The 27,002-nt window shown below is 49.4% G+C and overlaps 1 protein-coding gene across 1 annotated transcript in view; it reads right to left on the reverse strand.

Annotated features, from left to right (window-relative positions):
• Window positions 1-3,815: 3,815 nt before the first annotated feature.
• Window positions 3,816-27,002, reverse strand: part of LOC144953091 (uncharacterized) — a 72,730-nt gene continuing 49,543 nt past the window's right edge. The window contains exons 4-6 of the mRNA XM_078883614.1: window positions 20,424-20,612; window positions 13,689-18,686; window positions 3,816-12,612 (exon numbers count right to left, since the gene is read on the reverse strand). Of these exons, the coding sequence (XP_078739740.1) occupies window positions 11,408-12,612; window positions 13,689-18,686; window positions 20,424-20,612 (6,392 nt within the window). The 3' untranslated portion in view covers window positions 3,816-11,407. The remainder of the gene's footprint in view (window positions 12,613-13,688; window positions 18,687-20,423; window positions 20,613-27,002) is intronic.

The raw sequence follows: 27,002 nt of genomic DNA on the forward strand, positions 1-27,002 counted from the left end.
TGATGAGGGAATTATTCTGGGCTGGATGGTGGTGGGAGTCAGGCTTTAGATAGGCATCCGTGTGGGTGGCTTTCCTGTATACCGAATGTCCCAACGAGCCATCAGGTCTCTTCTCGATCAAAACATCTAGGAATGGTAGCTTGCTATCATTTTCCACCTCCATGGTGAATTTGATAGATGGGTGTATGGAATTGATGTGGTTTAGAAATTAGTTCAGTGCTGGCAGGCCATGTGGCCAGATGACGAACGTGTCATCTACGTATCTCTTCCACAAGGAAGGACGTAGGGTGGATGTCTGGATGGCATCTGTCTCAAATGTCTTCATGAAAACATTCGCTACCACTGGCGATAAGGGAGAACCCATTGGGGTACCCTCATTTTGTTTGTAGAATGTACCATTCCATGTGACGTATATGTTAGTGAGACAATGCCTTACCAAAGTTGGTTCATCAGGATTAAGTCATTATTGGACCACGTCTTCAATGATTGCAATGGTGTCAAGTACAGGTACATTGGTGAACAGAGAGACTACATGAAAACTGACAAGCAAATCTGGAGACAGTGAGATGTCCTTGATTAGAGAAACCAAGTGAGCTGAGTTAAGTACAGCTGAGGTGGACTTGCCCGTGAAAGGAAGCAGGGTCTCAGACAGAAATCGGGCCAGTTTGTAGGTGGGTGAGTTAATGGTGGAGACGATAGGACGGAACGGATTACCTACTTTGTGGATTTTTGGAAGGCCATAAAATCTGGGTGGTGTAGCAGCCAAATGTTTTAGGGAGCTCTGCCTGGTCTGATCGATTAGAGAAGTCGATTTAGTAATGATATTGTTGGTTTTTGTGGCTAGGCAGTTGGTGGGATCTCTGTTGATTTTGGTATAGCTGCCATCATTAAGAAGGTCCTTAATTTTGTTGTCGTAAGTGGTTTAATCCGTAATGATAGTGGTATTGCCCTTGTCGGCTGAGAGGATGACAATGTCATCTCTGTTTTATAATTTAGAGAATTCAAAACGCTCGTCCTTGCTGATGTTACTAATGGGTTTCTTCGCGTTTTTGAGGATAGCAGCAATTTCAGATCTAGCAACGTCTTCCGGGATGTGTCCCAAGCCTTTGAGGGCTACGTCGACCTGGGCACTTATATAATCCACTGGGATATGTTTAGGGGTGACTGCGAAATTCAACCCTTTAGCTAGTACCGATTTTGGACATGCAATACCCTGGTGTCTACAAACTGAGTTGTGGTCGTGGCAGAAGTTACATTGGGGAAACGAAACGACATGTCTCGGACCACGTTCATGAACACAAGGCAGATCTGAAACACGGTAAGACCAATACCTCTGCCGTTGCTGATCATTGTTTTAACGCTGTGGGCTCAAACGAAATTTATTTTTCCAAGGCGGAGGTACTCTGCAAACCTACCGACTACCTTCAGAGATTTGTTCATGAAGCCATCCAGATATATAGACACAACTGCAACCTAGAAGATGGGTACAAACTGAGCAATCATTGGAAGGACGTTATTAACCATGTAAAGTCTTAACTGACTGTGATGTTTCCATCCTACCTGCCAATGTCAGCTGTTATTTCCGACTCGCTGTGTCTCTTTCTCTATGCCTCTCTCTTAGATCTGTCACATGTCCTTTAGATTGCACTCTCATGCTCATATGTCCTTTGGATTGCGCCTCCCATGCTCACATGCCCTTTGGATTGCACCTCCCATGCTCACATGTCCTTTGGATTGCACCTCTCAGGCTCACATGCCCTTTGGATTGCACTCTCATGTTCACGTTCTTTGGATTGCACTCTCATGGTGCTAATCTCTCATTAATACTGCTGTTGTGCGCATATGCGGGCATGATACTCTTATGCGCTGACGGAAGCTCATTCATGCTAATCTCACTCCCTAATCCCTCTCTCCCTTATCTTCCCCATTAACACAACTGACGTGCTTATGTCCGTGGATGGAATTACTTTCCAGCTCAGACCCCGTTTGCTTGCCCATCGCCACATATATAACCTTGTTGTAACAGCTCTCTCGCTGGTTTAGCAGTTCCACTGCTGGATTATATTTTTTTCCATCTGAGGATGACCGCTTGTGTTGCGATCGAAACGTCGTGATATATTTTATTTTATACCTACGTGACTTTACCGAAAGAACCAAAAAGTAGTGATTTACTCTTGATAGTAATCCTTACAATTAAAATAATTAATTGCATTTTAAAAAACTAATTCTATTTGTGCTTTTTTTAATTCAATCCAAAAAGTTTCTGGTTAGGTCAGATTTGGTTGAGATTTCAGACCTCGGCTGAAAATTTGATTAGATTGAAATCATCTGATGTATTTATTGGATGTCTATAATGCAATCCAATCATCGGATTGCTTAGAGGTGTATTATTAAGGGGTTTTTATTCCTTCTCAATGACGAATCTTAAAACCATCTGTAGACAGACCCTAGCCTCAATACTTGTGTAGTGTAGCAGCGCCGACTGGCAGAGTGAAGTAGCAATTGCGGGTGTACCCACCCAAGGGGAGACAGCATACAGGGGAAGGTGCAAGGGATAAGAACTGGGCCAAGGGTCATGGAAGGGATCCATCTTTGAGCTCCCAGAACCAGCTAGAAGGTTCGAGAAGGGGGGCGTGGCTAGGGCAGGGCCGGGCCCCGCTGGAAGCATAAAAGGGGGCGAGAGATGGAGCTCAGGGCTGTCCGTAGGAATCAGGGTCGTCTCGCCATGGAAGTCGACCTCGTCGTTGCTGCCGTCCTTGCCATCGACCCGACGTCGCAAAAGTGCGAGGGCTGATGTTGCCATTTGCAAGCGCTTTCATAGCATTTGGTCTCTCCACTTCGAACAAGCGGCAACACTGGAGAGACAACGCCACCTATAAACAGAAAGTGCGAGGAAAACAACTACCCGACGTTCCCACTGCTGGATAGTCAGCCAGATATCCATTCAGTTAGCGCCGTCGAGCTTGACGGTCAGCGTTACATTGTGCTCAGTCAGTCGTGTAGTGTGAGTATGAGTAATATAAATAAAGAAGGTGCCTCGACACAGTTATTGTCTCCGGAGTCCTCCATTACACTTGTCTACAAGATAGATGTTTTACAATTAGCTTGCATAATCATGTATTTTTCACGAGTGGGATTGCTTTGATCTACATGATAGCTGCCCTATCCTTCCTTGCAACCTTTTCACTAGTGAGAGCAAAACATGACAAACATATTTATAAACACTTCACTTTAGGCAGTAATTTTATTCGACTTCAGTCATACAAAAAAGGCAACCCACATGAACTATATATACAAGACAACCGCATCATGAATGGACTGAGGACTGTAGAGTACAGTAAATGTTCATCTAGTCAGCTGTCTCAGCAATACACCCCCGTCCTAATATCCCAACAAGGAGAGAAAGTCCGTAAAAAACGATTATAATGTATAACGGGGCGAAGCGATAGTGCCGACTACCTGAAATTGATTCCTGGCTACGGCAAACAATAGTGGTGATTGCCAGAGGTGTGGACTCGAGTCATGTGACTTGGACTCGAGTCAGACTCGAGTCATGAATTTGATGACTTGCGACTCGACTTGGACCTGCATAACAAGGACTTTGTCCCACCTATGAGATGTGGACTCGAGTCATGTGACTTGGACTCGAGTCAGACTCGAGTCATGAATTTGATGACTTGCGACTCGACTTGGACTTGCATAACAATGACTTTGTCCCACCTCTGGTGATTGCTATTCGAACCGGTCCTGGGCCATAGTCCGCCCCCCCCAACTCCCCCATACCTTTACCGCCCCTTATACAATGAGATCCCTTGTTAGCTTGGTTCAGATGCACTGTGCGAGTGTGTTTGAAATATGGTTACAAAAAAAAATCCCCCATGACTGACAAGGCATGGGGAGGTCTTCATCCACCAGTGAATTGACAAGGCACTGTACATTATTATTGTACATTAAGTGCCATTTGACATGTTGAACATTATTCATTTTCGTGCATTTCCTTTGCCAATTTTTATTCTCTTAAATATATACATTTTCACAAAAAACTTTTATTCTCATATCTACATTTGCAATTGTGGGGTAGAAAACGACAACCTTCAACGTGGTCTTCCATAGATACGTGGTAAAACACAACAAATATCATCACTCCCGGTGAGCAAACATTAAAACCACCTGGTCAAAAAAAGCAATGGGTAACAATACAACATCGGAGGCAACCCTGAAGCTGATGAGATTTAATAAAGTCAAAATGAGTCCCGTCGCTTGAGACAAATTCTGCCGGCAAAACAATGCTCCAGAATTCCCATCAAAGTTTATGGACCTAAATCTTCAGTTTATTTTCTGTGGTCAAACCAAGCCGTGTCTATTTATTTTAATGTACAATTTTGGCAATGTGACCGCAATATTACAGAAGATGCACTGGGCCTAATTCTTGTTGACAGAAAAAAAATGGTCAAATCACTGCCACTTTAACACGTAGGCTTTCGCGACCAATATAATCCATAAGAAGTTTTTTTGACGAATTGCCATGTTCTGTTTACGTGACAACCCTTACTAGTTGGCCGTGCCGGGTGGGGGCGGGTTTTAACGACACATTTATACATTTACGCGATCACCGCCACTTGTCCCGCCAATCTTCTTCCACTTCAAAGACAAATGTCCCATTATTGCACGGGATTGGGTGCTCAGATTCTTTCTCTACAAACCTCTACGCTGTGTTTCTTCTCTTGTCACATCGATAATCCTTACATCTCATTCCACCACATTCTTCCATTTTACCCTCGGTCTCCCTCTACTCTTTCGACCCTATGCACCAGGATCTCTCTCCATAGTCCTTTGAATGACATCATCTTATTAACACATGCCCAAACCCATCGAAGTCTCCCATACCGTCTTGCGATATCTGCAACCACTGTGGAAGTTTTAAAACTCCTTCATGCTGTCCAATCACAATGTCTCCAATTATCCATCTCTCATGTCCATCCTTTCAAGCACCTTTTGTTATTCTTCCTTAGCGTCACTTTGTCACTTCTCAACACATGCCCAAACCCATCGAAGTCTCCCATACCGTCTTGCGATATCTGCAACCACTGTGGAAGTTTTAAAACTCCTTCATGCTGTCCAATCACAATGTCTCCAATTATCCATCTCTCATCTCCATCCTTTCAAGCACTTTTTGTTATTCTTCCTTAACGTCACTTTGTCACTTCTCAACACATGCCCAAACCCATCAAAGTATTCCATACCGTCGTACGATATCTGTAACCACTGTGAATGCTTTAAAACCCCTTCATGCTGTCCAATCACAATGTCTCCAATTATCCATCTCTCATGTCCATCCTTTCAAGCACCTTTTGTTATTCTTCCTTAGCGTCACTTTGTCACTTCTCAACACATGCCCAAACCCATCGAAGTCTCCCATACCGTCTTGCGATGTCTGTAACCACTGTGAAGACTTTAAAACTCCTTCATGCTGTCAAATCACAACATCCCCAATATCATCTCTCATCTCCATCCTTTCAAGCACTTTTGTGAACTCTTCCTTCGGGCTCACATCTCTGCACCACATAACAGAGTTGGGTCGTATCACTTGATATATTTTCCCCATTCAGTTTGACCAAGAGCCAGAGCTGGTGGAGATGGAAAGGTACCAACTAGATAGAGTCGGTCTCACCTCTACACCGAGCATTGGCACTGGAACCAAACTTCTCGGAGGTGGTCTCTCTCCTATTCCAGAGTAACCCCTGGTCAGAGGCCCCGGGCGGGTGTGGGGATACTCACAAGCCCCTGGCTGGGTGCTGTTCAGTTGGAGTTTGCCCCAGTGGATGACAGGGTCGCCTCAATGAGACTTCTGGTCTCAGAAAGAAAAACTATGACTATTGTCTGTGCCTATGCACCAAACAGCAGTTCAGAGTATTTGGCCTTCTTGGAGACGGTGGGGGGTGCAGTCCTCCACAGAGTGCTGCCTACCAACTCCATAGTCTTACTGGGTGACTTCAATCCTCATGTGGGAAATGATGGAGATACTTGGAGAGGTGTGATTGGGAGGAATGTCCCCCCTGATGTGAACCTGAACGGTGAGATGTTATTGGAATTCTGTGCTAGTCACGGAATGCCAATAACAAACACCATGTTCGAACACAAGGATGCTCAGAAGTGTACTTGATGCCAGTGCCCCTTGGTGCCGCAGGTCAATGATTGACTTTATAGTTGTATCATTGGACCTAATGCCGTATGTTCTAGACACTTGAGTGAAGAGAGGGGCAGAGCTGTTAACTGATCACCACCTGGGGATCAGTTAGACGTGGATTGCCCAAACGAATAGTTTGGGTGGAAGGACCCAGTGCAGAAATATTTCAACTTCCACCTCCGAGAAAACTTATCCTGCACTCGAGGGGAGGTCGTGGACATCGAGTCCGAGTGGACAATGTTCAGGACTTCGATTGTGGATGCAGCTGCGAAAAGCTGTGCTCTGAAGGCAGTTGGTGCCTGTCATGGCGGCAACCCTAGGACACCAGTGATGAGGGAAGCTGTCGAGTTGAAGGTGGCTTTCCGAGCTATTCTTGGAAAAAGGTCTCCTGACCCAATTGAGAGGTACCGGCGTGCCAAGAGGGTGACAGCTACAGCAGTCGCTGAAGCAAAAGCCTGAGCGTGGAAGGAGTTTGGAGAGGCCATGGAAAGGTACTACTGGGCAGCCTCAAAGATAGTCTGGCAAACCATCCGACGCCTTAGGGGGGGTCGATGGGACGTGGCCCATGCTGTTTTCAGTAAGGGTGGCGTAACATTGACCTCCACTAAGGAGATCGTCGAGAGGTGGAAGGAACACTTTGAGGAGCTCCTCAACCCGATATACATGCCCTCCTTTCACAATGCAGCCCAAGAAACAACTGGTGTGGTCAGATTCATCACGGTTGCGGAAGTCACTGTGGCGGTCGAGGGCCTTCATAGCACCAAAGCTGCTGGGGTGGACGAGATTCGCCCAGAATTGTTAAAAGCGCTGAACTGTGTAGGAGTGTCGTGGTTAACACGCCTCTTCAATGCTGCATGGAAAGTGGGTATAGTGCCACTGTACTGGCAAACTAGGGTCATGGTTCCCATTTTTTTCAAAAGGGGACCAAAGGGTGTGCTCCAACGACAGAAGAATTGCACTACTCAGTGTCCCAGGTAAAGCCCATGCCAGAGTGTTGGAGAAGAGGCTCCGCGCGGTGGTCAAGATTCAGGAGAAACAATACGGATTCCGTCATGGTTGTGGAACAATGGACCATCCTCTTTTCCCTTTCACAAATATGAGGGGTCATGGGAGTATGTTTCTCCAGTCTACCTCTGCTTTGTAGACTTGGAGAAAACATATGACCGTGTTCCCCGCAATGTCTTGTGGGCGGTGCTGCGGGAGGATGACGTACCGGTGCTGCTTTTGTGCACTATCCGAACCCTCTATTCCTGGAGCGAGAGCTGTGTCCATATTCTTGCTTTTAAATCAAGTTGTTCACTGTGGGTGTTGGACTCCGACAAGGGAGCATCTTGTCTTCACTCCTGTTTGTGATGTTCATGGACAGGATATCAACGCAAGGCCGAGGTATGGAGAGTATCCAGTATGGAGGCATGGAGGTGGCGTCGATGTTTTTTACAGATGACGTTGTCCTCTTTGCCTTGCCACTCTCTGATCTCCAGCATGCACTTGAACGGTTTGATGCAGAGTGCGTAGCGGCTGTGATGAGGATCAGCACCTCCAAATCTGAGATCATGGTTCACTCCCGGGAGATGGTGAATTGTTCCCTCCAGGTGAGGGGGGAACAGCTGCTCTTAGTGGAGGAGTTTAAGTACCTCAGGGTCTCTTTCGCGAGTGATGGTAAGTTGGAGCGGGAGATCGGCCGGCGGATTGGTGCGGCGTCCGCAGTGTTCTGGGCGCTGTACCGTTCCGTGGTAGTGAGGCGGAAGCTGAGTCCTCGAACAAAGCTCTCAATTTACAGGTCGATCGAAAATTCCCACCCTCACCTATGGTCATGAGCTTTGAGTAATGACCTAAAGGATGAAATCGCAAGGTACAAGGGGCCAAAATGAGGTTTCTCCTCAGGGTTTCCAGGCTCACTCTGTGATAGGTTGAAGAGCTCGGTATTCCGGGAGCACCTCAGTCGAATCTGCTGTTCCTCCAGATCGAGAGGAGCCAGTTGAGGTGGTTTAGGCACCTGGTAAGGATGCCCCCCAGTAGACTGGGCGAAGACCCCGGGGCTGGCCCAGGACATGCTGGCAGGACTATGTTGCTCGGCTAGCCTGGGAACGCCTGGAAATTCCCTAGGAAGAGCTGTGGCGAGGGAAAGGGAGATCTGGACCGTCCTCCTCAACATGATGCCACCGCGACCTTCATCAGCACAAGCGGAAATTTGACTGGGATCTCTCTGTCACGTACAGTTCCTAAAGCCTCTATCCATTTGTGCCATCCTGTCTCAACTCTTTCCTTGACCTCCAACTCACACCATCCTTCCTCTCTTTTATACTTAACTACTCTAAAACTACTTTGGCCTGCACTTTATGTGCATCACTCTGTCCACAATATTAACGTCATCCTTTCCTATGGACCGCTGGCCTCTTTCTTTCTGGGAAATGACAATTCGTTTTCCCTACTCCAAGACATTTGCGCCATCACAGCCACCTAGTTTTCAGCTCCCCTTCCGACTGTCATAACAGCCACCTGGCGTTCAGCTCCCCTTGCAACTGCCATAACAGCCACATCAGCAAACAAAATGCTTCCACAACAACCCTCTTTTTCAGTTTCCTCACTCACTCAACGCATTGCAAACAGAGATGACAAATAGCAATGGTTTTAACGCTGATATCTGGCATAACCCCGATAACTTCAAACTCTTCCAACCACACCTCTTTGTCCATAACCACTGCCTTCACCCCATTATACATTTCCTTAAAGTATTCTCAACCAATGATCTCTGGTACGCCTTCCCTCCGCAGACTTCAACATGCGAAATCCCGCAGCTCATTTATCATAGGCTTTGTTCATAACTGTCAAAAATGTGAGAGAGAAAAAAACTGTCCTGCCAATATGCATCAAAACCCCCGCGGAAATTGCAGTGAAGGGCCGTCGTCTCTTGGAATTTTGGTTGTGCATACGCACGCGTGCATGCATGCCTTTGTGCAATACTGTGTACGGTGAATTGAAATGAAAGTCAAATGTCCTTCTAATATTTAAAACAATGTGTTAAAATCGTAACCACAAGCCTGAGGGCCAACATTGGTAATTCCAGTGTAAGTGGTCATAATTATTAAACCAAGGATTTCAATGAACTTCAAGAAACATTTACACTCATGTGTAGACTGTAAAACATAAATTATCTTTTAGGGCTGTGAAAGACCCAATGCTGAAGATCCTCCGACTTCGATCTTCTGCAAAGCTTATGGGCCACATCAGATACTTGAAGCACAAATGGAAAATTATAAACTTTCCAGCAGTGTGTAGCGACTCTGGTCACCCAGAACAGAACCATGGAACATATAACAAAAATTAAAATGTTTTTTATTTTATCAGGTAAGTCCCCACTGAGCTATATAGCTCTTTTTCAGTAGCGTCCTGGCCACAAATGTAGCTCAACGAAGTGGTTTATCATGTGTACATTTCTTGCAGCCAAATACTCTAAATGCACGTTGTTTCTAAATGCGGAGGTAAAAACCGGAGGACCCGGATAAAAATCCACACGACCTCAGGGAGACAGAAAGACATGCAAACTCAAAATATACAGGTGTCGGTATCGGGATCGAACCCACTAACTCCTGTCTACCAGGCGAGGTATTTAACATCTCGCCACCATGGCGCCAACTCAATGGACTGATTCACAAATATGAAGGCGGCAACATCACAGCGATACCCCACTCCGCGCTACTCCTGACGCAACCATCTGGCTCAACCACCTTAATGTAAAATTATAGCTGTGTTGCTCTACATCAGCCATTCTAAGAAGGGCTGTGATGTTGTGGATTTTTAGAATGCTGATTCCAAGGAGCGTTGGCAAAAGTTTAGTAAAATCACGTTATAAACTCCCCATGAAAACAAAAAAACACATTCCTAAATTGTTGTGAGGCTGAATAATGGTTAGTTTTCACAAAAGGCAAAATAAAATGTAACACCACGTTGGCTTTCCAAACCAATATTATTCCTCAAAGTTTTTTCGGTTTGATCGTGTAAATGTGTTATAAAAACCCACGTCCACCTGACGCAGCCAATTAGTGAGGTTTGTCACGTGAACAAAATGTGCCAATTAGTTACTATTACAGTCTCAAATAGAGTAAGGTGATGTCTACAAACCCCCTGGGTTTTTTGCACCTTATAGGCACTCAGTGATGACGTCGCCTTTACTCTAATTAAGACCGGAAACAGAAAGACGTCTTCACAATTATGGAAATCGCCTGATGAAGCTGGCTGTAATCAGCAGCAAAACGTCACGGTACTTAAATTGTACTGTGAAGTGTGGATTTACTGTAACTGGTATATTTTGTTCACGTGACAAGGTGGGTTTACAACACATTCACGTTTATGCGATCTCACCCAAAAAAACGTTATTATTAGCAAAATAAAACTAAACATTATAACCCAAAGTATCACCGACGCCACTTTGACCACGCCTAAACGTTCACCATATTTCTCAAAGGCCGTCGCATGCGTTGACGTAACATTTTTACAGGAAATTTTTTTACAGGAATATCCGCTGCCCCTGCTATCATCGCACTATTCATTTACATTTTCAAACGTCAGCGGCATGGGGATTTTTAAGTTTGGATAATGCAATTTTAAAAAGCAAAACATTTACAATTCAGGCAAGTAATTTCTGTTCTTTAAAGTTAAGCGGTGGCACAAGAAGTGTTATTGATGACAATATAAAAAAGCAAGACACAAATTAAACAGACCAGCGTCCATACATGTCAATTTAAGAGATCAATTAAGCCTCAGTAGTAGACTTATCACCACAGTTATTGTAATATTGCTTTCGAGATTTGTTTTCTCTCCATGGGAAGCAATTCCTGTGTTTTTTTTGTTATCGTATGGAATAAATTTCCACGCAAATTGAAAATACTTCTTCGAATACTTCTTCGAAGGTAAGCCCCGTTAATTGGCAGGGGCAAAGTGGTCTTACTTACCGAGGCCATCGAACCCAGCTATCCAGAGTTTGATACCAGCTAAGGCTAACATCAGCAGTGAGAGATATCTGAATCAATCTTGGGTGCCTCTTAACCTTCACCAATCCCCACCATGCTCCACAATACGGTTGAGCATCATTAAATGGTGTCGACAATCGACACTATGTCTGGAGGTGTTCATCAAGTGGAAAAAAAACGAAGGGTAGCTTTCCTATGATTACAAAATGGGGGAAAATACTTCAATTCCAGGCTTAGTTTGTTCTGAAATTCACTTGGGCTGAGGCATGTCCTCAGGACGGATCTTTTTAACGGGCTTTTTCCTCTTGCGGACGTTCCCTCTCGACTCACTCTTCCTGGGGTCGTTCGATTCCATCTGGCTTATTGTGGGCTCGTTTGTACGAGTCTCACTCTGTTGCTGCTGCCTACTTTCTTCATGTTCGGACATTCGAGCCTTTTTGTGCTGAATATAGGCATCCTGAAGATCGTGTGTCCACGACTCGATTCGATTCTCCCCGGGCTCCTGATCCTTCAGCCCGCCTGGCCGAGCCCCGTTCCCGTCAGCCGCCTTCGCCTGCAGGCTACTGCTGCTCCCCTGGCACTTGATTCGGTGGCGCTTGTAGTTGCTGAGCTGCGCGAATGCCTTACCGCAGACGTCGCACTTGTGCGGCCTCTCGCCCGTGTGCTTGCGCATGTGGATCTTGAGCTCGCAGTAATAGGTGAAGCCGCGGCCGCACTCGTCGCAGACGTGCGGCCGCGGCCCGGCGTGCGCCCGCTCGTGAACTACCGCGTCCTCGTGCAGCGCGAACGAGCGCCCGCACACGGCGCAGACGTGCGGCCGCTCGCCCGTGTGCACCACGTGATGCCGCCGCAGGTTACTCATCTGCGTGAAGGAGCGTCCGCACACGGTGCAGACGTGCGGCCGCTCGCCCGCGTGCTGCCGCATGTGGGCGCGCAGCGCGGCGCCCTCCGGGTACATGCGGTCGCACACACTGCAGCGGTGCGGACGCTCGGCCGGGTGCCGCCGCCGCTCGTGGGCGTTCACCTGCACCTCGGTCATGTATACCTGGCCGCACACCGCGCACGGGTAGCCCGGCGCGCCCGTGTGCAGCTTCATGTGCGAGTACAGGTACTCATGGCAATGGAACATGCGCCCGCAATCCACGCAGCGCAGCTGGGGCTTGTCGCGGCCACCGCCGTCGTCGCTGTCACTGTTGGCGTCCGAGGCCTGCTTGGCGACGGCTTCCGATGGCGGTGGCGGTGGTGGCGGCGGCGCACTGCATGTGGATTCCACGCTGCTCGGTACGGGCGGCCAGACATTGGTGGGCGGGGAGATAACCGTGGCCACGTTCAAGCAGTCTTGGTTAGTGCTGTCCTGTAGCATGCTCTGGTGAAGCCACGCAGTTTGGAGAAGCAGGAAGCGGGTACCCTGCGATGAGCCCATGTTTTGGATGACGAATCCCTCCATGTCCTTGTCTGCAAGAGATTGTATTATTACAGAGAGCAACTTCACATTTTGTGAAATTGGTAATCGAGGAGTTTAAGTTAAATTATATATATAAAAAAGAGTTTAAATGTAGATTCATGTGACGTTTGTCAGTTCTGCGATCTGCAGAACCTCAATGGAGCTGATAGATTGATGACTTAGCAGCTTACTACGTCTACACACTGCATAAAATTTAGAATCAATAATAGTCAGAATGTCTTCCTGTGCCAATGAACAATGTGGTAGCTAGCTCTCATAACAAAATACGTGCTAACACCATTCATCATCATGGGATCTCCTTTACCAGTACCAAAATATGATAATAGGTTTCTCCCCTTTTTTCTGGCAACAAAACAGGTGTTAAGATGTTAAAACACCAAACTGAAACCTTTTACAAGGAATCATGTCTGCATTAACCACAATGCTTGTGGTCCGAATGCAAACAAAAAACATACTCTGATAATATATGCATTGTCCTCTCATTACTCTGATAGTGCATTGTCTTTGGGCTGTACGCCTTTTGGCGTCCTCTGGTCTAACACCGTTTGAGACGAGGCTCAAAAGAAAGCTGTCTCTGGTGTGGACCAATCCTTTTCAAGGACAATGCATATATTATCAGAGTATGTTTTTTGTTTGCATTTTGACCATAAGCATTGTGGCCAGCACTTAAGTCAGGTGCTGTTGTATACATGGGCTTTAAGAGGTGGGCAGGATATAGCAGCACAGTGATGGGATCAATCCACAGGTAAATTCAACCAACTGGATCTGTTTGTGTGTGGAGCTTTTGAGTGTTATCCCCTCGTGTGTGCGGTGTGGGCTGTCCGGTTTCCTGTCCATATGAGTCCAAAAAGATCATACATTTGTGGATTGATTCAACCATCCCAATGTAGAACCCTCACAAACAGGAGTCTTGAGACTTTGCCGGGTTAATAATTAGCATTGCACATGGGCCGTGTGTGCATGTGTATGCCTGGCACAAGCGTAGTGGTGACGTCACCACCACTTAGTGGTGAATGGCGGCTGTTGTGAGATTGTTAGTTGCCTTTTCAGTGTTAAAACCTTTTACCTCCATCTGCGGTGAAGCTGGTCGTGGCTTGCGGACCATCTCTGCCGTGATAAATGGGGATCGTGGTCGGTTCCACCATCGCAGCCCCCACTTCACCTCCGCCGCCACCTTGACTTGCGCCAATGGCAGACATGTCCACCGCAGCCTCTTTGTACGTGGGGCTGTGCAAGTTCAGGGCGGGTGCCGCCACCGACACCATGCCTCTCTGTTGCTGATATTGCTGCTGCTGCTGTTGTTGCTGCTGCTGCATATTCATGGCAGCTCCCTGCATCTCCAGGCCACAACAACGTGAGTTTGTGGCGGGCTCTCCGACTGCAGCCACCAGTTTCCTCCCGTCGGGGCTGCCTATGCTGACGACGGCAGGCGCCCTTGACATGGTCTCCTGCTCCTGCTGTTCGGAATCGCGAAGGTTCACCGCCACAGCGACCAACTCATCCCACAGAGGGCGGCTCTTATTTCTGGTGAACGATTCCGTCGCGTTGCCCGACGGCTCCTGCTGCGCGCCAACGGAGGGCTTTCCCACAGCGGTTCTCAGCCCCTCAGCGCAAGCGCTTGTGGAGGCACTTGGTCCATTCCGCCTGTCGACGGCAAAGGTTGGCACCGCTGCCGTGGATGCCTGCTCCTTCCGGCCAGGCTCTCGAGTGCTGTCGGTGGTGGGGTCTGGCGCTTGTGCTTTCGCCTTCTCCTCATGCACGTTGCTGGCAGGAGATTTTGCTACTGGCGCCTCAACTTCCTCCACCACCAAGAGATGCGCGGTGGTGCCAGCCTCCAACATCTGATGTCCAGAGCCCTGTTTCCAAATGGCAGGTGATCCCAATGTGGGCACCTGCTGATCCTTTATGTGGAAATGTGAGGTCGTGGCAGGTTTCTCCAGCAAGGTCCTCAACTGTGGCAGGTGCTTGCTGATGCTGGTTTTACTGCTGCTGATGTTAGAGGTTGAGGCGATAGTGACGCTGCTCGTGCTGGTACCAGAAGTGGTGCTGCTCTGTTTGCCGGCGGCAGTCAATTCCAACTCAGATTCCTGCTGGTCGCTCCCGTGGTGGCGTGCGCTGGTGGAAGACTTTTTCTGCTGTTGTTTGCTGATACTGATTGTGCTGCTAGTGTTGGTGCTACACGTGCTAGTACTTGTGGAACGCTCAAACATCTGTGGGTAGATGTCGCCGATGGATATTTCCATTATGGGCCTCTGTTGCACCCTCGTAATATTACGCGGATGCCTCCCAGAGGGCAGTTTGTCCACCAGGGAGCCATGCTGGTGACTTCCCCCGCTGCTCTGCGACTCGGACATCGTGCCTTCCCCCCCACTGTTCATGCCGGAGCTGTGGATTCTGCTGATGGGAACCTCCTTGATGGCCCTGTGCTCAAACCTAAGGCCAGACGAAAATCTGGTGCCCATGATGGGCCTTTCGAGCAGCACCCTCAGCTCCTGCCGCTGTCTGCTGGTGGCCACGCCGGGGGTGCGCAGCACGGGGATGCGTGCGGGGCCATCCATGGGGATTTCCGACAGTGGCCTCTTCTTGAGAATGCTGTGGATAAGCGGATCCGTCGACGACCCCAGCGTTCTCAGCACAGGGATGCGTAGGGTGCTGCCGACAGGCATTTCCAACATGGGACTCTGCTCCAGCATGCCTTGCTGGTGTGCCACGGATTTATCGTTCTCTGGACCCTGGCTTGACGTGATGTTGGTGGCCGGTTCTGCAATGCATTTCTGTTCCTGTGGACCAAGGCTTGGCGTTTGTGTCGTGGCTAACTCAGCGACAGATTTATCTTTATCCGGCCCATGGCTTGGTGCAATGGTCGTTAATAACTCTGCAACAGATTTTGGATCCTGTCGTCCATGGCTCGGTGTACTGGTGGCAGTTTTCTCTGCTGGAGCTCCTGGTTTCTCTGGCCCATGGCTCGGCGTGATGGTGGTGGATAAATTCAATTTCTCTGGCACAGGACAAGGAATAACATTGACAGCTAACTCTGCTGCAGTTGTTTGTACTATTGGCTCATCACTTGGTTTGCTGGTAGCCAGTAACTTTGCCACAGTTGTCCGTATCTCTGGCACAGGCTGAGGCATGATGGCGGTGGGCGATTGCATCACAGCTCTCTGTTCCTCTAGCACAGGCAAATGTGTGACATTGCCGATCTGAATTTGCATTAACGGCCTGTAATCAACTCTGCCATAGCGCTCTGTGCTTTTGGAGGGCAGTTCCACCACAACCCTTTGTTCCCCCGCGGGCCCTTGCCACGGTGTGCTGTCGGGACATACGTCCAGCAAGTCTTTCAAACTCTCAGTGTGAATGGTGGTGATAGGCGAATGCGGCCTCGATCCTTGTTCGTCAGTTTCTTCGCCAGGCAACTCTGCCATGGCACCGTTCTCCTGCCACGCAGTGCCATGCACGACAGCAGCCATCGTGGTGTCGGCAATGGCAGGTGGTTCATTCGGTAAAGCTTCCCGCGGTTCTTTGAAAGTGCCAATGACAGCCGCCGGCTCCAGCCACCCCGGACTACGAGCACATGTGCAATGTACTTCCGCCAGATCTCTGGGTTCCTGTTGTGCACTGGTGCCAATATTTGTTAAAGGGTTTCTCGGCTCTTCTTGGTGGACACTGGTGGTAGCTGTGGTGGCTTCTTGCCAAAGAATAGGTCCAGAGGCAGATACTGACGCCACCGTCACTGCTCCTAGGTCCTCCATCCAGCCAGAATTCTGTGTGCCGATGGTGGGTGCTAATTTTAAGGCTGCTGGATCTTCTTCGTGCATGACGACGGCGGCTTCTTCTTCCTCATACTCTTGTGATCTCATTTCCTCCACTTGCTGGTGGTGCTCGTCCGTCGTGGTGGGCATTTCTGCCGATTCTCTCGACCCGGGACGTGCCGTGCTGCTGCTGGCAAGATTCACTGCCACCGCTAACAGTTCCTCCCAACCATGGCTCTGAATTTTGCCGGTAGGCGGTTCCATCATGGCACCTGACACCGCCAACTGGGGGGATTGCGTATCGATGGCAGGCAGATGATCATCCTGTACGTTGCACCGTGCACTGGTGGCAAGCCTTGCTAGCAGGGATCTCAACGTCTCCTGGTGCTGGCTGGTGGTCTCCCCCAACATTGGCAAGTTGGGGCCATGGGTGCTGGTGGCAGGGAGGTCCTCTACGTGCGTGTTGACAGCAAGGTCCACAGCCGTCGCCACCAATTGTTGCAAACCAGAGCCGTGTGTGTTGGTAGCGGGCGGCAATCGCAAGTCTGATGCTTGTTCACTTTGCCCGAGACGTTGCGTGCTGGTGGCCGGCGCTCCCGAAGTGGAATTTGGTTGCCATTCATGTCCTCTCATGGCAGCTTCTGGTCTTGCCCACAGCGCGAGGCGTGCGTCCATGGCAGGTGTAGCAGTCATAGCCCTGAGCTCCATCCAACGAGCATCTTGCGCTTTGGTGGTGGGCGCCAGCGACAAGCCTCTCTGCTCCTTCTCGGGTTGCGTGCTGTTGGCTGGCAGTGTGCTCTTGGGAGGTGGAATAACAGCGGTTACCTCCTCCCTCCACTCAGGGCGGTGTCTACCCTTGGCGAGGTTTAGCGCCACATCACCCGGGTCCTGCCAGCAGCTGCTGGCGCCAGTCGTGAGCATCTCAATATCTTGGTCTTGCGCTTCTCTGGCAGGGGGGCTCGTCACGGTCTCCCATCCCATGGAGCGAGAGGTGACAACGGTGGGATGCTCGGCAGCGGACGTCCATTCCCTCGGCCACGGGCGGTGTGCTTTGGTGGCAGGCCCTGCGGCCAAAACGCTGGTGGCGGGCGTCTCTGCCACGAACCCTCGATCCTCCCATGCAAGTGGACGAGTGGCGATGACGGGGGCCTCCGCTACCTCTCTCGGCTCCTTCTCATTGTTGCTGCTGCTGCTGGTGGTGGTGGTCATCAGTTCTGTCCATGTCTGGCGCAGAGCGCTGGTGCCAGGCAGCGTCGCCACGGCAGCCCGCTTCTTCCATCTGTGGACGCGGGCGTTCGTGTCAAGGTCAAGCACCACGTCCGTCGGCGGTTTCCCCACAGGGGGGTCGCATACGTCGTTGGGGGGCGGGACCCCTATGGCCGCGCGTTCATGGTGCTCGGAGTGGCGTGATCCGATGGCGAGGTCAATGGCAACTTCCTGAACCTCCTCCCCGTGGTGGGAGCCCATGCCAGGCGCACACTCCACCAAGACGGAGCCACGTGTGCCGATGGCAGGCGCGTCTCCCGCAGCCCCCGACTCCTTCCTCCTCCCAGGCTGGTTTGGGACGATGGCAGGCACGACTGCTACGGGACAATCTTCATCCCAGCTGGGGTCGTTGACGTCGGTGGCAGATTTGCTCGCCACGGTTGCCGACTCCTCCTGGTACGCACACGCGGGAGCCTCCGGTGTCTTGCGCGCATCCATGGCAGGTGTCGTTTCCGCCTCGGCTACTTGTTCCTTCCAGTCGGTGAGGTTCGTTCCGATGGCAAGATTGACCGCCACGGCCACCAGATCCTCCCAACTGCTGTTGCTGCTGCTGTTGTTTGCATCGGGGGCAGGCAATTGCTTCTCCATCTGCGGAAGTTCTTCATCGATCGGAGACTCCTCTTTGCCGGACATCTGCTCGTCCAGCTCACGGCAAGATGCGCTGGTGGCGGGCCTCACCAGCGGGTCACCCAGCTCCCCGGTTCCCTCGCTGGCGGCTGCTTCCATCGTCTCCATGTTGGGGTTGGTGGCGGTGGCAATGACGGGGGTAGGCGAAACCCCCGCGACTGCCCCTTCCCGTGGACCGCCGATGGAATCCTCCTCCACAAAGGTCAGCTCCTCCTCGCAAGCGCCGGCGGCGGCGTCCTGCGGCTCCTGCACGGCGCCGTGCGCGCCGGCGGCAGACAATGGCAAACTGGTCATGGCTTCTATGCCCTCCCGCTCAGGGACGTCATAGCTGGTGGCGTGGCCTTCTGCCACAGGTCCTAGATTCTGTGGCTCGGGTTGGTCCAGCTCCTCCTCAACTTCCTGCAACAACTCGGAGGCTTCTCCTGCACCCAGCAACAAAACAAGGCACTCGGTTGGACTCACAATCACGCCTCCTCTCCCCTTAGTCGTACTAGTCGTGTGTTCACGACCTCAATATTGGTGATGAAGCCACTTCACCATGGGGACCTTTATTGCCAGTATCAAAGTATAAAAAATAAGAATAGGTTTTTACCCTTTTTGGCAATAAAACTGGTGTTAAGATGCTTACCCCGATCTGTAAATGCTCTGATACGTTCATTGTTTTTATACTGTTTGCCTTTTGGCATTCCCTTGTCCGACACTGGTGGTGAGACTGGACCATAAAGAAGGCTCTGGTGCAGGCTAATCAGTTTCAAAGACAATGCTTATATTATTACCAGAGCATGCTTGTTTGCATGTTCACCACAAGTATTCGTGGTGAACGCAGACTTGATTTCTTGCAGAAGCCACTTCACTCCCCCCCCCTCTGCATTTTGGGATTTGCGATAAAATTTGCGACACCTTCCTCCTGGTTAGATTTACTGTCTGTTCATCGTAGCCTCTCTAGCTCATCATCATTATCAGCCGTAATCAAATCAATAAAAATCCTGGCTACAGCCAACTCAAGGCCTCCCCAAAGTTGCTGCCACCTATGTTGACTGGTTAAACATATTTGTGATCTGCACGACGTTAAGGAGGCCCCTAATGGAGCAGTGATCCAACAACGCAGAGGTTTGTATGTGTACAGTACAAATTCTCCGGCGATTTGGCTCAAGGCAACTTGGTCACATTCCACCATCCACGCCCATCACCCGGTGCAAAGGTCGGTCCCTCGACAAACTGAAATCGTGGCTTGCACTGGCCGCTGCCACTGGCTCCACGTGTGGTGAAGTACGACAGAGTAGCCCCCCCCCCCCCCCGCCGACAGTGATCCACATTGTACGGGGAGGCCCCTCGTCCAGCAGCGGATTGACTTAAGTGGGATATATGGGCGTTGACGGTGCTCGGTGGTGGAGCAATCGCCGCTTGTTGGAGACCACCATGCTTTTTTTTTAGCCCAGTGGCCGCCCTGGTCAAATGCTGCCAGGCGCATTAGCCGTGAAAAACGACCATCTGCTCTACGGTGGACAATAAAGATCTCACAACGGCACAAGAAACAACAGAGGGCGTTTGTTGCGAAGAAGGGCACGTGCAGCAAATGGTTCAAAGTTGCAAGACTTCATAAATAATGTGCAAATCACTAAATTGGGAAAAGCCACACAGTGACATCGCCCCCTATAATGGCATGGGCTCATGCCCATCGTTGACAGGCCGGTGACTGCGTTCACTTTTGTGCCACAAAAGGACAGCTGTTACGGGGGCGGGGGGGGGGGGTTCCCTTGGGCTAAACTGTCGCAAGGTGCCTTGACATATACGTTGAACTTCTTTCGCACCGTACGTAGCCAGCAGTGATTGTAATTACCGCCGAGACGTCATGGTACTCGATTGGTAAATGTTGTGGGTTTATTCTCCAACACACCGGTGTGCTGAACTGGTAGCGAATTGCCGTGTTCTGTTTACGTGACAACCCCTTACTTAATTGACTGCGTCGGGTGGTGGCGGGTTTCACGACACATTTTTACTCACGCAATCTAACCCAAAAAAAAAGACCTCTATTATGCATGATAATATTGGTCGCGCAAGCCTAATATGCGCTAAACTAATCGGATGTGTATTGCATGGGAGGCACGGCACGTATCATTGTGACGTCGGTGTACAAGAATGAATGAACGGCGGCTCACCAGCACATGTGTGCGGCTCTCTCTCCACAGAATCATCCACCACCTCCTCCAGCCGGGAGGAGTCGTCAGTCGTGATGCCATGTTCAGACGTCGCCGACGAGATTGGCGAGTAGTGGCCGCACAGGTCCAAGGCCACGCTCGTCTCCATGGGCAAACGGGCCAGGGGAGGCTCTGCTATGACAGCAGCGGCTGTTGGCGGCACAGGAATGGGCGGTTATCAGGTGAGCGTCAAGAAACAGTTGTGCCGTTATAGGTCTCTAACGTGTCTCCGGGTTGTGTCCGCGGCATGTTGCTTGGGGGCACGATGTCTCGACATTTCGCCCACCTCCACATGCTGCTGGAAGGTTCTTCGGGGAAATTAACCGAAAGCTCCCAGCAAGAGGAGCGAAATGTTGGTACACTGTGCCCAACGGCCCAGGAAAGCCACGCCGATGGCGTTGGTATTATTCATTAATAAATATTGTTATATTGTATCCTTGTGTACGGCAAACATGGTTCAGGAGCTGAACGCCAATGTCGAGGTCTGCTGCTGGCCACTAGGAAGAGGGCTTCGGGAGAGCTTGTGTGGTTTTGCTATTCCTCCTCCGTTGAAGGAGCGCAGACTACAGTGGTTTGAAGGATACGGGCACCATAGTTTGGGTTGCATGGTCACAGTCACGCTGCTGTGGTTTTCATTTAAATTTCGATTCATGGAGGTGTGCACAGGGGCCTGTTCACGACGTCCAGAAAGTGTCCGACTGCGTAGATGAAACAAGATCAGCAGGGTGTAAATAGATAGAAACGTATTTGATAGCATCGCGGTGTGTGCAGTGACGTCAAAGATGCAAAATGCTTCAGGGGAGCAAACGGATGTGGGGATACATTCACTGCTACTAACATTCTACTAAGAGGCGGCACGGTTGACAGGTTAATCATGGGCTTTGCCTGGTAGGATGGGGATGGTTTAGTTTTATTTGTATGTGGTTTGGTGATTTGTTTACCTTTCTTGTACTTTACACTGCTATCATATTTTTATACTTTGTATTGTTGTAACGTTCTAACCACGTGCCCCTACCGAATACTGTAGCTCATCGGATTCCTCCAGTATAAATAAACATTCTGATTCTGAATATAATATATCAATGTACCTTTTTGAAGCTTCACATTAAAAGAAAATATATTACTCGGTCTATTGGTGTCGTGGTTTATTGGCCTTATATACTTTTATTACCCAACGGCATGATAACACCAAACACGTCTCAACCGTCAGGTCAGCCGAGCTCATGCTTGGTCTCGGTAAGAGCAACTCGCTCTAAACCACTCAATCCTTATTGACTGATCGGTTGCTATTTTCGTCAATGTGTTACTCTCCAAAGATGCTTTGTTATACAATTCTGATCACTGCATATTGCAATCTACGGCACACATTGATCAGATACATTTGACACCGACGGCAAAGCCGGAAAAGGGTAAAAAAAAGTGTGCAGAGTGGCACGGAAATAGGAACACGTGGATTAAGATAATGTAGTTACACCGGACAACTTTTGCTGTTCATAAAAGTGAGGCGGGTTTGTGCAGGACGTCGTTAGGGGGAACGACGCCCAACGTGTCATGGAGAACGACAGTGGCAGCCAAGGGAGGGGAACGTGCCCTTTGAGGTGCGCCGGCCGCAAAGAAGGAGTAGCGATGCAATCAACTCTTGTTGCAGGCGATAGGGTCGGTGACAGTCTTGGGCGAGGCCTCCGTCCAACAGCGGATTTGGTCATCGCCGATTGTGGAGGACGGCCGTGACACACCGGCACACTGTCGCTGGGCAGGGTTTTAGTTCCCTTCTTCCGCTTAAGCGGGCTTCTGAATGACTGTATCTGAACCGCCGATCTTCCCTCCCACCCCAGGCACAGAATGTTCGATTCGTTCCAAAGCAACAGCTGCGCCGCCCCCGACTGTCCAACAACAGGACGTGTCCATTGAGTCGGACCGTGTTGCGCAACCCTCGCCCCCTCGGTCAATGTGCGCAAACCACCGCAAGTCACTTTGCAGTGCCTTGCCACCTTATCTCCTCCCTTAGGAGGCGAGCAGGGTGAAGAGTCAACAAAAAGCTACTTTATAAAATTAAAAAAATGTTTCTGCACATGAGAGAAACAAATGGGGGAAGCAGCAGCTCATCATCATCACTCGTTTTTTCCCCCTCCACATTTAAAAAAGAATAGGTGTTTAGAGCATTTGGCTGTGTCCACACGATAAGCCACTTCGTTGAGCTATCAATTGTGACCAGGTCGCTTCTGAAAAGAGAGGTACTACCATGTTTCAGATCTACCAGTTATGTGTTACTTATTTATTGAATATTTACTTTTGTTACTTATTTACTGTTTTAAGTTCACTCGTTTCCGGTTAGTTTGTTTTATTTGTGCACGTTATGATTTTAATGTTAACAATTGATCGTGGAATGTATTACAAATGTAAACTTTGTATTAATATGATGGAATTAAGCTGCGGTAATGACGTGAAAGATATGAATGCATGCGGGGTATATGGAGGTACGGGCTATCTGAAATTTGTTTTACACAAAACGCTATGTTTGCGGGGTATATGTGTCTGCGGGTTATATGTGTATGCGGGCTATATGCGGGAAAATACGGTACTTTGCAAACCCACTGGCTATCTACAAAGATTCGTTCATGAAGCCATCCACATATACAGACACAACTTCAATCGAGAAGATGGGTATAAACTGAGCAATCATTGGAAGGACGTTATCAACAAGTTCAAGTCATAATTGGCTGTGATGTTCCCATCCTACCACCTTCCGATGTTAGTTGTTAATTTCAGCTCTGATTTTACATTAACAGGTTCAATTTCCCACACTAACACAGCCTACTCGCTTGCCGAGCTCGACATTGCTGCTCTGCGATCTTACATTAACATGCTAATCGCTCACATTAACATAGCCACCTCCATGCCCTCATCGTGGAGGAGGCCACTCTCTGATCTTACATTAACATGCTAATCTCTCACGTTATCATCACTAGCCCCGCCAACTTCGTTTAGGACCCTTGGGCTACACCCATTTTAAACCTTTAAAACAGTCTGCCTTAGAAACTTTCCCCCTCTTTTTTGCCTCATGATGACGGTCGCTTGTGTTGTGATCGAAACATCGTGGTTTTTAAAACATTTCTTTGAACCTATCTCCATGACTTTACCGAAAGACCCAAAAAATAGGTGTTTTTCAGTCACCTTCGCCCGAAAGCCCACTTTTCTTAATGCTCAAAATGTGCATTGTTATACTTTGGCACGTTTTCAAATACCCTGCTGTTCCTATTTTTTTTATCTCAAGTCTCGCCCTCCTCCCAAGCATTTAGCAGAAAATTTTCAGATCTCTATTGTTACACTTTTCCAGTCGAGGACCACGATCCTGACCGTTATGTTCAAGGGCATGACAAGGCAGCTAATTGATCCTATTGTAGGGGTGTTAGAGAGAGAGCCCGTTATGCATGGCAGCTTATGGCAAACAAACACAGTGGGCGGGGCTACGTGAGTGCACGGGGAGGTGCTCTCTACGACGTCCGCGCCAGGCACCCTGGGGGGGGCTGATTCGGAGTTATGATCCCCCGGGGCCCCACCCCTCAGCGGGGGGTTGGGTATAAAAGGGGATGTATCGGAGGGCTCGGGAGTCATGTTAAGCTAACCAGTGAAGACTGAAGACGTCTTAGCGAGAGCCCTGGACTCCCCTGGTTCGCCGTCCTTATCAGGACCGAACAAGACCGAGCCAGCGGCGTGGTCCCGAGATCCAGAGCCGGTGCTCTTGTCAAGAGCTGGTCTGGGACTCAGGGTACCGGGCCCGACTTACCAGTGTCGGGCCAGATAGCCTCCCCTAGCCCGTTAGAGGAGGACTAGGAGGCAGGCTAGAAGTAGCTAGCGCGTGTATCCCCAGCTAGCCAGGTGAGGGGGCCGACACCCCCTCTAGAGTTGTATGCCACAACCGTGCTGTGTGTAATAAACCCGTGTGCCTCCAACTCCGGCGTCCAAGAGTCGTGAACTCTACTACACTATTATTAACTATGCGGATAGGGTGATTATTTACCACAGATAACAGGCTATACCTACTACAATCACCGAGGAATGTTTGTTCTTAACGCTCGTGATGTCACTTCACATCGACCAGCCACCCTCATTGATAATCATGAACAGGTGACGTCCTCCAAATGGACGCCCCCCTCCATTAATAATAATTAGAGGGTGACGTCACTCCACATGGGGGGGCGAGGCACCTCCTCCCCTCTCCTCAGTGTCAAATTATAACCCTCACTACACGTCACGCAATCTCCATGACATCAAAGTAAAAAGGACGTCAAGATGAACAAGGGATTATAACCTTTAAATGAAATAAGTCTGTGTCACCGCGGCCTTACAAATTGCACACGAATGGATGCAATGAATATCACGTTGCGGTCTGCTTTTCCTTGGACGGGCAAAAGGATAGTTTCTAATAGTTACCCCCGGATTACTTTGCATACGACGAGTGTACTTTACTCCCCATGTATATGGCTATTGAGCCAGCATAAGATTAATGGTTTATATGCTATTGCATCAGCCTGTACACATCACGGTAAGAAATGAACGCAAACAAGAACTGAAGTTCGATAATTGCTTCACCTACTGCTTAGAGCTACCTAGGACCAAACAACATAGAATGCCGTTTAACGCATAGGCTTTCGCGACGAATATTATCCATAAGAGGTTTTTGGGTTAGATCGTGTAAATCCAGATCACAAATCTGGCTGCCGCCTGATGATGCTCATAATTACTGGCGAAACGTCGTACTCAAATTGTAAATGTTGTGAATTTACTCTCCAACACACCGGTGTGCTATACTAGCGTAGTGCAGTAGGGCCACGCGGAGATGAGAAATACTATAAAGGCCGTTGCCGTTTATTAAACCACTATCACACTCGACATCCTACACTCACACCGTGTAGGTGCACTCTATCACGGTCCTTTACCTCAGACACTGAATATTATTCGGGTCCTACCCTTGGCTACCCTTTGGGCTCTCCCACTCATCTGCCCGGAGCGGGGGTTCAGCCAACACCGCTCCGCAACGAGGAAAGAGACCCTGTTCAGCCGATCCTTACCCTGGCTCCCCACAACGACCACGCCTCCGTCACGGGTCCCCCTTACGAACCCCTTGGGCGGCTCCTCCCCCCAGCTCGGCTCAGTCCATGTTCCTGAAAGTGCTCTCCGAAAGCCCCATTCGTAACCCGTGACGTTTCGCCATTCTTGACCGTCAACCCGCTCGCACCTCCTTCTGTTCGCCCCCTCATTGGTTACTCACAATACTCCTCTACACGAGTAACGAATTGGCGTGTTCTGTTTACGTGACAAACCTTACTAAGTGGCTGTGTTGGGTGGTGACGGGTTTTTACAACCCAGAATGTGTCCGATCTCATCAGATGTCTGTAGTTTAGCAGGATTGAGCCTGGATAAGCGATGGGCTGGCTGTGCAACCACCATGCACAACAGGTGTTATAAACAGAGGGGTAAATAATCTAGATTTGTGGTTTTCGTGACTGCAGGGATCCATACTCTTTGGTTCTGTCGGTAAAGTCACGTAGGTATAAAATAAAATAAATATTTGTGGGCAGCAGGATGCAGTGTAGCCAAATCTCGCGTTGTACCGCACTCATACGCTTCCACGTTTATGCTCATCGACCTTCACCAGCCCCCGGTGAGGTACAGTCAAACAAGCCCTACAGGCTCACATGACATTGAGAGCGGGGGGGGGGCTCATTCAGCCAGTGGCTTAGTGTTTGCAGAGGCAGGGGGAGGAAGGTACACACCCCACAGCTCACGTCAACTCGTGCACATTCCAAACAACCCACACCCTTCACCTGACACTGTAAAACCCAGAGGAGATGGGGGGGGCCACACTCGTTTCCTCGCCAAACCGGAATCTCACGGCTTCGCGCCATGCTGCACTCGTGAGCAGCGATAAATGCGACATCAATGAGCAGCAACCTCCATCTTCAGTGGGGAGGCGTTTGACTTTTTTATGGCTACACAGCGTTGTGAGCAAAGTGGCAAAACCCACATGCGGTAAATCACGACATACTATGTAAATTACAATACAAATTTGGAGGTTTGTCGTGTCTACGAGAAGAGAGGGCATATTTATTCATGAGACAGAAAGTGTTTGTTCGGTGATTGGCTGAGGTGAAAAGCAAGGTCTGGAGCCTGGATTTAAACAGAGGATTGGAGTCAACAGCATGGATTGCTAGAGGAAGGGAGGTTACAAGTCTTGAGGTAAACAAAGGGAGGAATGAGTGACCTGCTGAGCGAAGGTTGACTGGGGGCTCGCTGTCTTCTTGGCTGCTGGAGTGGTGAGTTCGTGGAGGAGGGGAGGACAACGAAAGGAAAGGTTTACGAGCCCGGTTGAGTGACAAACGGGACAGCCACCACTGAACTCCCACAAAGTCGCACTCATTTTAATGACAGTGAGAAAATGATGAACCGACTGGCATTTGAACTTGCAATGTATGTGTGTTGAACTTATTTGGAACCGTACATAGCCAATAGTGCTAATCGGAGGTGTGGGGGAAGGAC

Source organism: Lampetra fluviatilis, chromosome 3 (genome assembly GCF_964198595.1).
Source record: "Lampetra fluviatilis chromosome 3, kcLamFluv1.1, whole genome shotgun sequence".
NCBI classification, from domain to species: domain Eukaryota; kingdom Metazoa; phylum Chordata; class Hyperoartia; order Petromyzontiformes; family Petromyzontidae; genus Lampetra; species Lampetra fluviatilis.